This window comes from Vipera berus (assembly GCF_964194415.1).
Source record: "Vipera berus genome assembly, chromosome: 1".
NCBI lineage: Eukaryota > Metazoa > Chordata > Lepidosauria > Squamata > Viperidae > Vipera > Vipera berus.
In genome coordinates this window covers 114,872,282-114,883,535 of record NC_138202.1, presented here as the reverse complement: position 1 = coordinate 114,883,535, position 11,254 = coordinate 114,872,282, and the positions used below count along the sequence as shown (strand labels likewise).

Sequence of the window (11,254 nt, the reverse complement as noted above, 5' to 3'; positions counted from 1 at the left end):
CACACACACACACAGGTTGGAGACCCTCCAACATGGCTTGGGCACCGAGAGGCTCCCGCTGCCCCCTTTTCTCCACCGGGCGAGAGAGGCAAAACGTGCACCAGCCCTGCCCCCATCCACCTCCAGTATGGATGGCTCTGCCAAAAGAAAAGCAGCCGAAGCAAGCCTCCCATTGAGAGAATGGGGCGGCGGAGGCTTGCAAAACGGCGGATCCAGCTTCTGCCGGCGGCTTGCAAAACGGCGGATCGAGCCTCTGCCGGCGTCGGAGGCTTGCAGAACGGCGGATCGAGCCTCTGCCGGCGGCGGAGGCTGGATCCGCGCTCTGCAAGCCTCTGCCGCCAGCAGAGGCTCAATCCGCCATTCTGCAAGCGTGTCTGCCAGCAGAGGCTCGATCCGCCGTTTTGCAAGCCGCCGGCAGAGGCTGGATCCGCCGTTTTGCAAGCCTCCGCCGCCCCATTCTCTCAATGGGAGGCTTGCTTCGGCTGCTTTTCTTTTGGCAGAGCCATCCATACTGGAGGTGGATGGGGGCAGGGCTGGTGCACGTTTTGCCTTGTTTTGCGCATGCACGTGCGTGCATGCACGCGCGCGCACATTTTGCGGCTCCCACTTTTTTTTGTGTGTGACGGAACCGGTTCTGAGTGGCTCTTTTCCTTTTTCCGGTTGCCGACCCCTGCCTTAGGTATTCAGATTACTGGCATAAATCAGACACAAATTGCAGACCTCATGTCAGTGTGCGAGGAATACACAGATGTTTTTGATTCAACCCTAGGGACATACACAGGCCTTCCAATTTCTTTCAAGTTAGATCCCAACGTCCCAATCAGGGTTAAACCTCGCAGGGTCTCCTTTGCTTTAAAACATAAAATTGATTACGAAATTGATAAGCTTGTAGAACAGGGCGTGTTACAGCCTGTCGATGGGGGGAGTGGGAAACTCCTATTGTCACCCCACTGAAGGCCAACAGGGAAATTTGCATCTGTGCTGACTATAAATGCACTCTAAATAAAGCCCTCAAGCAACACACTTACCCGGTCCCAGTGGTCAACCTTATTTTAGCCTCCTTGCAAGGGGGGGGGGACTATTTTTGCTAAACTTGATTTAGCACAGGCCTATCAGCGATTACCAGTTGATGAGCCCACAGCCGCGGCTCAAACGATTGTGACTCACAAGGGGGCTTTCAAAGTTAAACGCTTACAGTTTGGAGTCAGTGTTGCACCGGGTATTTTTCAAGGAATCATGGACAATACACTCAAGGGTATTCAGGGTGTCTGCCTTTATTTTCATGATGTTCTTATTGCAGGGGAATCCCCAGAAGTGTTGGCCAGAAGGCTCAGGGCTGTCTTGCAGAGGCTTCATGATGCAGGCCTCAAATTAAAAAAGAACAAGTGTAGTATTGGGGTCTCATCAACAGAATTCTTGAGGTTCTGCATTGATGCAAATGGTATTCACCCTGCTGATTCTAAAGTGAAGGCCATTAAAATGGCTCCTAGACCCAAATCAAAAGGAGAGCTGCAAGCATTTTTGGGTCTCTTAAATTTTTATCACACATTCCTACCTCATTAAGCAGCAATAGCAGAACCCCTCCACATTCTGCTTGACAAAAAAGCCCTTTGGAAATGGACTAACTTACACGAAAAAAGTTTCCAGGATTTGAAAGCACTGTTATCAGAAAAGTCCACTGTAACTCATTACATTGAGTCTAAACCTGTATGTCTTGCATGTGATGCATCTCCCTATGGGGTGGGGGCAGTCTTAAGCCACATAGAGAAAAATGGGAAACAGGTCCCTATTGCATTTTATCTAGGACCTTGTCCTCTGCTGAGCGCAACTATGCACAGATTGACAAAGAGGCCCTGGCTATAGTTGCTGGAGTTAAAAAATTTCATGATTATTTATATGGCAGGGATTTCACTGTCTACACTGACCACAAACCTCTGTTGAGACTGTTCACAACAGACAAAGAAACCCCCCACATACTTTCTCCAAGAATGTTGAGATGGTCTATTTTTTTGTCTGCATACAATTTTAAGTTAATTCATAAACCTGGAAAGGAAATGGGCCATGCTGATGGCTTCAGCAGACTACCACTAACACTAATGGATCCTGATCCAGCTCCTGCTGCTAGAATATTGTCCATACAGGACATACCTGAGTTTCCCCTCCATGCTGGAGATATTGCTGCTGAAACTGCCACAGATAAAATTCTAAGTAGAGTGTTGTCTTGGGTATACACGGGCTGGTTGGAAAAAAGTCCAGGCTCTGAATTTCAAAGTTATTTTTTCAGGAGGCATGAATTGTCTGCACATAAAGAGTGCATTTTATGGGGGAACAGAGTCATAATTCCCACTTCCCTAAGGGACAGGGTCTTACACTCCTTACATGAAGGCCATCCAGGCATTGTTAGAATGAAAGCTTTAGCTAGGAGCTATCTTTGGTGGCCTGGCCTTGATAAGGCTATCGAGGGTCAAGTCCATGGTTGTTATACATGCCAGCAATCTAGTCCTCACAGGTGGGAGGAAACGCACACTCCCTGGTCTAAGATTCACATAGGCTACGCTGGGCCTTTTCAGGGGCAGCTTTTCCTGATAGTAGTGGATAGCCACTCAAAATGGCTGGAGGTAATTCCAGTTCCTAACATGACTACTGCTAGGACCATCCAGGTGCTGAGAAAACTCTTTGCAACACATGGGTTGCCTGATATTTTGGTTTCTGACAATGGGGCCCAATTCACTGCTGCTGAATTTCAGGATTTCCTTAGAGCTAATCTCATCAGACATGCAACGTCTGCACCATTTCATCCATCTTCTAATGGACAAGCTGAATGCATGGTGAGGACAACAAAGGAGGCACTCAAGCACATTGTCACTGGTGAATGGCATCACAGATTGGTAGACTTCTTACTATGCCAGCATTCTACACCCTGCACTGCTACAGGTAAAAGTCCTGCTGAAATACGTTGGGGGAGATGTTTAATTACTAAACTGGACAGGTTGCATTCAGACAGAGTGGCAACAGAAACCTCTCGAACAAAACCCCCAACGGGCACATGGTTTGGTTTGGGCCAGGAACAATTTGGTTTGGGCCAGGAACTATGGTCAGGGGAATTTATGGGTTCCTGGTGAAATAACCAAGGCATCTGGACCCCTATCTTATGAAATGGGGTTGGAAGGAGGGTGATTGGTCAGAAGACACATTGACCAACTCAGGAAAAGTTTTCCAGAATAGTCACTAAGTGAGGACTGTGGCATAAGTCCCTCCCAAGGTCCTCAAACTTGCAGCAAAGACAGCCCCCACTGGAACCACCAGGGTTTTCCCTTCTCAGCGGAGGTGGAGTCCGAGTAAGAACCGGGAAGCATGGAAGTGCAACATGGAACCCCTGACCAAGCGAGCCAGCCGAACCTCAGCAACAGCTGTGCATACTCTGCAAAACAGACTGACTCTGGGGTGGGCCAACCTGGCGAGGCCAGCCAGAGCGTTTTGATTCCCCTTGACACTGGAGCACAAGGGGACATGGATCTACCCAGCCCACTGGGCAAGCTGGTAGACCACAAAGTGATAGGAACTCCAAGATGTTCCTCTAGGCCACACAAGCCTTCTGTGTATCTGTCAGATTACATTGTAAAATAAAGTGATGTATAGTGTTGTGAAACTTGTACCACTAACTACAGAAACTTGTGCATTGTGGAACTGCCATTACTGTAATGTAAGCCTGTTCATGAGACGTTGTTTAATCTCATTGTAGCTATTACTGCATTGGCAAGCCTGTTCAGACGTTGTTTAAACTCATTGTAGCCACAGTGAAATTATGATTTATTTTATTAATATTATTTTATTATTATCACTACAGTTGTTTGGAGTTGATTAAGAAGTCTTAACAGCTGTTAAGATTATTCAAGGCTGTAATAATCTGATCTAAGAGGCGAGGGGTGTTATGTATTGGGCTTGTGGTGTTATATCACGTGCGTTGCTAGAACAGCTAATGGCTCTCCAGCAACCCAGACAGGCTGTCTCTGGTCCTGCAATTGGTTAGCCCCTGGTGGCAAGAGTGGGTTCAAACCTATTGGCTGCCGCCTAGGGGCTAGACTATATATTGTGGCCGGTTGCGGTCCAAGTTCTAGTACAGTTCTAGCAAGAATAAAATAGGTGTCATCTTGTACTCAGCCTTGTGTCTTCCTTCCTGCACCAAGAGCCCATGACATAATAGGTTTCTTAGTATCTTAGGTATGTTTTGTATCTATTGATGTGGCCGAGTCTCATTCCCTAATCCAAGATCCATTATAACAACTATTAGGTTTATTTTTTCTGACCATTGTAAAACAGCTATGAAGTTTAAAAAACAGCAACAAAGCAATTCAATGAACATTTTTGTGAAGCCTGCATCTTTATGATGTATTCAAGACCCAAAAGCGGGAAAGAAAAAAATGTGTTGCTTGCAATGTTTATATTCATTAGGAAACATGCCAAAAGCTCAGCTGAGACCCAAAGTCTCTCCAAGCATTCTGTTTCATCCACAAATTACTTTAGATTTTCTATCCCTGAAGCCTGTCAGGTCCATTTCAGATCCATTCATGTCTCTTCACCCTTCTTCCCTTGTTGAAGGCAGACTTTAGAATTTGGTATTTTCTCTTCAAAGTGATATGCTTTGAACCAGATTTCACCTGCAACCTTCAAGGAACTGAAAAAAACCCACAAAGTAAGTCCTGCTTCATTGCTATGAGAATTAAGACCTATTCAGAGAAAAATCATGCTTCTGATTCAAGCAGAGGATTGAATTCAGAACAAGTACAATACATTGAGGACAGAGTGAGCAGCACAAAAATCTCTCAGTGATTGCTACATCTTCTTTTAGGTATTTGATGTGACTTGACAGTTATGTCTAGTCTGCATTGATTCTTTATGGACTTATATATCATTATCATAAAGTAGCACTTTATCCAACCACCCAAATTGAAAGGTCATAGTGATAGGGAGAAGGCAGACTCTGCCCATCTTCAGGAGGCCATTTTCATACTAGCCATATGGAAATAGTTTGCCATTGCCTGTTTCTAGAGGTTTTTTTTTGCAACTTTACATGGTACTTGTATCTCGTGGATGGAGCTTTGGTTGTTTTTGCAGACCAGTTCCTAGCATGCTCCAACCAGGTGCGGTCGATGGAAAGGGGGTTGGGGATTCTTGGTCTAGCTTACACCTTTTTCTTGATGGTTCCTATCAAAATACTACCAACTTAGATGCTGCTTATCTTTTTTCAAGATCACCCAAGTATTGTAGAGAGCTACCACATATGAAAGGCTCTTTGATGTTAACTGATAACTAATTTTTAATTAGAACTAATTTTATGAAAGAAGCATGTAATAGAGCACATGCTTAATGATTAGCATTTCTCTCTTTCTGATACTTTTTTTCCTTTAAAGGATCTACATCTGAAATCTTTATTCTCATTAACAGTCTAATACTTTGCACAGCAGATTGCTTTTGAAGCCCCTACCCAATGGACTTAGTGTTCAGTTGACATCTTCACACTTATATATATGTCTATATCATTGCAAGTTCACCTTTTCCATGTCCTTAAGAGAAAAACCATGCAGATTTGTCTATGGAGATTCTCAGTCATCCAAGTCCTGGTTGTCCCAAAGGTGCTTTTCAGGAGGCAACTGGACTTTCTTGTTTTTCTTTGAAAATGTTTCACTTCTCATCTAAGAAGCTTCTTCAGCTCTGACTGGATGGTCAGAGGACTGGATCCTTCCATTCCCCACCATCCAGTCAGAGCTGAAGAAGCTTCTTGGATGAGAAGCAAAACATCTTCAAAGACAAACAAGAAAGTCCAGTTGCCTCCTGAAAAAGCACCTTTGGGACAACCATGCATATTCTTCATTTGATTTGCTGTTTGGCTAACCTTTATATATGGAATGTTTTCTAGATGCCCAAATATTCTTCTCAGCTAATAGTCTTTGCAGTCTGATACTTACTGCACAATGTCAGCAAAGCCAGTGAAGAGGGATTTTGATTGATATCCAATACCATGTTTGGCACACATGGATTTCACCAAAGGAGTCACCTTCCAAAGGTTGTGCCGAGGCATCGTAGGGAAGAGACTATAGGCAGAAAGGAAGGCAGAGAATTATGATCCCTTTACTACCTTTTTGTTTTATATGAACTATGAAGCAGTTTCTCACGGATACCTTAAAATCTTTCTCATTGCCCTAAATCTGTACTCACTGGTGCTCAATTTGAAAATTCAGGTGCCCCGTAAACCAGTCATTGAAAAACGATTGATTCACATTGCATGTTGCCTGAAGCTGGGAGAAGAGAGAAAGAGAGGTTTTAGTCCAGACATACTGTGAATGAAGGAAGAACAATTTTCAGGCAAATGTCCATGATTTATATTCATGTATGTTTGTATGTATATATCGGTATATAATATGTATTTCTAGACAAATATATTGAATTTTGGAAGACTTAAATTATATTAGTTTAGACTTCCAGGTGGCGCTTCAGCGGCGCGGACGGTCAGATTCAACCGCCAGCCCTTTGATCCCGTTGAAGTGGCAGAATAGCCGACAATCAGCTGTTCTGCCACTCAAAAACCCTTCCCCTCGGGCAAAGAGGGGAGGGGGAGCTTCCAGGTAGGGGTAGAGCTCCCCTAGCACCCCAGAACATTTGTTCTGGGGCATGAAGGGTGAGAGTTCCCCCGAAGCCTGGGAATGCTCCGGATTGGAGGACTCTTCTGCTTTTGCAGAACAAGATGCTGAATCCACTCCTGCCGGATCTGATTGTCATCTTGAGTGGCTGTAGCAGCAGAGCGGATGCAGGAGCTGTATACATAGCAAGTACATGGCTTTAACTCTGAAACGTAAACTCTCTTCCTGTTCCAACGATCGTTTTGAAAGAAGGGGAAGATGGCGCCTGACTGATTTTTTTTTGTAACAAGAAGTGAAAGTGTTTTTCTTCAAAGTAAAATGACCATTTGGATACTGAGTAGGAATATGTAAAATGGACATTTAAAACTTTAAAAGAGCTAGCTAAAATTTGGAGGTGTTAAAAAGTCATTTTCAAGATTTGGTTATTTCACAGTTAAACTACAAAGTAACAAATCGACTAGAAAGTGAAAGTGTGTATTGAAAGTTATTAGCTGCAAAAATGGCCCCCAAACCGCATAGACCTGTTTTTAAAAGTGCGGAGGCATTGCTTGTTCAGCAATCTGGAACACAGTTTTTGAAGTTACCCTCCGAAGCTGCTGCATCTGTATTGACTTTAAAAGATTTACAATATGCTTTAAACGATGCTTTAAAAATTCAGTCTGAAAAAATATTTGAGAAGGTGGCAGAATTTATTGAAAAGGAAAGCAAGAAAATAAGGGAGGATACTTTGATGGCACTTCAAGTGTTTTCAGGCTATATTGAGAACTTGGATGAACGTGTGGAAGAAGTGAAACAAAATAATCTGATGCTGGAGGCTAAAATGGGTGAAGTGGAGAATAAAATGGAAAAACTTGAAGATGAAATAGTGATGATGCAATATAGAGATATGGAATTCGCCTTGAGGATCAGAGGTTTGAAAGAGAACTCGCAGAAAAATCTGGAAGAGACGTTGGTGGATGCTCTGGCGCCTATTTTGGGGTTTCAACCTGAAGACCTTTTTTGGAAGATAGACAAAGTATTCCGTGTTAATTCTTGGATTGCCAGACAAAGGAAACTGCCAAGGGATGTGGTGGTGTACTTTACAAAGAGAAAGATTAGAAATGAGATCATTCAAATTTTTTATAATAAAAGACTTAAAGTGGCTAATCAGGAGGTTTTGATTCTGAAAGAGATTCCTCCAAGAATTTTGAGAAAAAGGAAAGATTTTTTTTCTGGCAGATGAATTAAAGAAACAACAGCTTCGGTTTAGGTGGGAGGTACCAATGGGCATTGTGGTGAATTATGCTGGAGAAAGATATTGTCTTAACACAGTCTGGAAGGCATGTGAATTTTATTCTAATGTATTGAAAGCAGGCTTACCGTCATCCTCAGAAGTTAAAAGGGAAAGGAAGAAGAAGAGCGACTGCTATAAGAAATAGTTTCGGAAGCTGTGCAATTTTTGGTTTTATTAAAAGAACCTAAGACTCAAAGAATGATACGGGCTGCGTCTAGATGCAAGGAATAATAATAACAATAACAGTAGAGATTAAAGTTAAGCGTATATAAGGAGGACATTGATAGAAACAAGATTTAGTAATGGAATTTGTTAAAGATAGTAGGATAATCAAGAACTAATAATGGTGGATATTTGGGGATGGTATTTACAGTAGATCTTAAAAATTAGTATGTATGTATTTAAATTGTTAGTCTAAATGTTGGAGATGTGGTTGTGATAATGCAATGTATTATTATGTATGGTGGAATTGTAAAAGATTACAATTTTAAAAGTTAAAGTAATTTGGTGGAATATGTAAGATTTTTAAGAAAAAGATAAGGTTTTTTTCTTTTTTCTTTTTATAATTATTTTTGTAGGGTATTACTATAGACTGTATTATTATAGAAACTAAATTTAATAACTATAGTAAATTGTTGGTAGTGTTATATTGGAAGAAGGCTGATTTGTTTACTATAGAAGAATGGATTTTGAAAGTTTTGAATTAGGTAGAAATGCTAGAATTTGGAATATGTGAAGAATATTTGTAACGGAAATATATTGTGATGTTTAAGGAGAGTTAAAGTGCAATTGGATTTAAAGTGTAATTATAGTTAGTTAGTATATTTTAGATTAAGATTGTTACAAATAATACCCTGTATTCAGCTTTGGGAAGTCGGGGGTGTGTGTGTGGGAGGTAGGGGTACTAGGTGGCTTAGGGTATGGGTTAGGGTTAGGGGGGGATGGGGTTTATGTCTAAAATGTACTTTAAAACTTTTCAATAAAAAATTATATTAGTTTAAATATTCATTTGGTATCAAATCTGATAGTCCCCATTGTACAGTTTTGAAAACATGGAGAATTAAAATGTAATTTTACTAATATGTTTATTTGTCATTTTGTGAAACATTTCTTGTCAACAGTTACTTTCAAATCTTCTCCTTGCTTATTCCAGACTGAACCAGGTTGTCTGGTAAGATTCAAACTCACAAGCCTCCTTTTTTAAAAAGAATGTCCTGATCTTGATGAAAACCTGATGCTGGGAATGGAAAAGAGAGAAATGAATTCTGCACTGGCTGGTTTCTCTTTGGTGCTATTATCTTAAAATGAGTCCAAAAGATATTTGTTTTGTTCATCTCATTTCCATTTTTATAAAGTCCAACTAAAAGTGAGGGCAATCATAACCTGTAAGAAAAGACATGGTATTTCTAAACACACTTCAAATTTTTCTATGATAGGAAAATAGGTAAAAATAACTTCCAAAAAGTAATTCAGTTTTCACCTATGCAGATTATAGTTGATGCTGTGGTAATTGGATTATTATGGATCTGTGAATTATTGTCATATAATAAAATTACAGACAAGTGCAACTTTAAGATTAAAGTTTAATCATGTGCAGCCATCAATTTTATCTTTGAGATCTCTCTTACCTGTGTAGAGAACCAATCCATGTTTTTATCATGATCAATGTGCATAGGAATATGACTCATCTGCGATATCCATGTAAATAGGATACTCTCAAGAACCCTGAGAGACAGAAATGAGGCAAAGTCAGGAAGTGAAACTATATCTACACAAATCAACCATTAAATAGAACAATGGGACATTTTATTGGCTTGTTTGCTAGGCTTACAATGCAAATCATTCACTAGAGCAGGGGTCCCTATCCCCAGGGCTGCGGGCCAATACTAGTTCATGGCTTGCTGGGAACCAGACCAAGCAAGTGGCGTTGTAAACCCAGTTTCAATACTATCTCCATCTTATGAAAATTTGTTCTAAAAATGACATTTCTTTGATAACATCCTTTGGACATGGTTTATCCATTAAAGCATCATCATTATGACACTATTGATATTATGGCCACTATTTTCTAATTCAGTTCTTGTCCTTCATTGTTTTTATTTTCATAACATTTTGTACTATCTTGTAGGCCTGTATATCTTTCCTCTACTTAAAATCTTTAGTCTCCTCTTATGTCCAGTTTTTGAAATAATGAAATTATTTATCAGTATCATGTTCTATAAAAACCAAAACAGGATCTATTTCCCACAAGAAGCTCTATGTACTTTATAATTAATTCCAAAATCTTATTATAAAAGTTTTGCTATTCCAATTTTATGTGGATCTTTAGCCTATGTGTTACTTTCTAAGATCAAAATCATATTTAACTTTTGGCTGATTATTTCAGATAAACTTATAATCAAAGCTTTCTTCTGTTTTAGGTTGAAAGGCAAATTTATCCTGCATTTTCAAACTTGTCTTTCTAATAGCTTAGAAGTAGTTAATCAGCAATTTCTGAAAGTGATTAGAAAGTGCTGTTTGCAAACTTAGTATTCTTTGAAAATCTGTGCTGCTATTGGGAGAAAGATGGCTAGTCCTGTTGTCTCCGGGTACTCAAGCCTTTGGAAAATCACTGTCCTGTGGTAGACAATTCAGTATGGCACTTAGAATTGAGGACTGCTTCAACTCATTGAGTTACATCAAAGTGGCACTTCATCTAAGGTTCAGTCAAAATGAAGAACCACTTTGATGCTTTGCATATATGTGATGATTGATTCAAATATGCAGATTGTAAAAAAATGTATGCTGCAGTCAGTAAGTGATGAATGTATGTGCACCAGTCTTCAACAGGAAGGAAATGAGTGTGTGTGTCCTAAAAACGGGGGGGGGGATGTTTTGGGGTAAGTTCAGAACAGCCTTCCACAGCCTGGGCACTCAACTCAACTCCCAGAATTCCCCAGCCAACAAAGCCATTACTGCTAATGGTAGAACCGAAGCCCACACATATGGAAGTGGGCAAGTTTGGGAAAGGGTAATCTAGAGCAGGGGTCTTCAGACTTGGCCCTTTTATGTCTTCTGGACTTCAACTCCCAGAATTCCTCAGCCAGGTATGCTGGCTGAGAAATTCTGGACATTGAAGTCCACAAGTCATAAAAGGCCCAAATTTGAAGACCCCTAATCTAGTGAATAGTCAGGGTCTGTGAAGGAATGGTGAAACACAAAGAAAATAGTACATATGATGAACAGTACTTCAAAAGAACGAAGTATCCCAGAACACCCTTGAATCCCAATATGGGGTTGAAGGCAATAAAGAATCGGATAAAATATGCAAATGTCCATGCTATTTCCTGCAGAAAAGAAGAAA

The 11,254-nt window shown here is 40.7% G+C and overlaps 1 protein-coding gene across 1 annotated transcript in view; it reads right to left on the bottom strand.

The window, feature by feature from the left end:
* Nucleotides 1-4,273: 4,273 nt before the first annotated feature.
* Nucleotides 4,274-11,254, bottom strand: part of LOC308661021 (acyl-CoA (8-3)-desaturase-like) — a gene marked incomplete at its 5' end in the record, with an annotated part of 53,569 nt that continues 46,588 nt past the window's right edge. Inside the window, 5 exons of the mRNA XM_081315713.1 lie at nt 4,274-4,675; nt 5,967-6,092; nt 6,217-6,296; nt 9,540-9,636; nt 11,140-11,237. Coding sequence (XP_081171839.1) covers nt 4,567-4,675; nt 5,967-6,092; nt 6,217-6,296; nt 9,540-9,636; nt 11,140-11,237 — 510 coding nt within the window. The 3' untranslated portion in view covers nt 4,274-4,566. The remainder of the gene's footprint in view (nt 4,676-5,966; nt 6,093-6,216; nt 6,297-9,539; nt 9,637-11,139; nt 11,238-11,254) is intronic.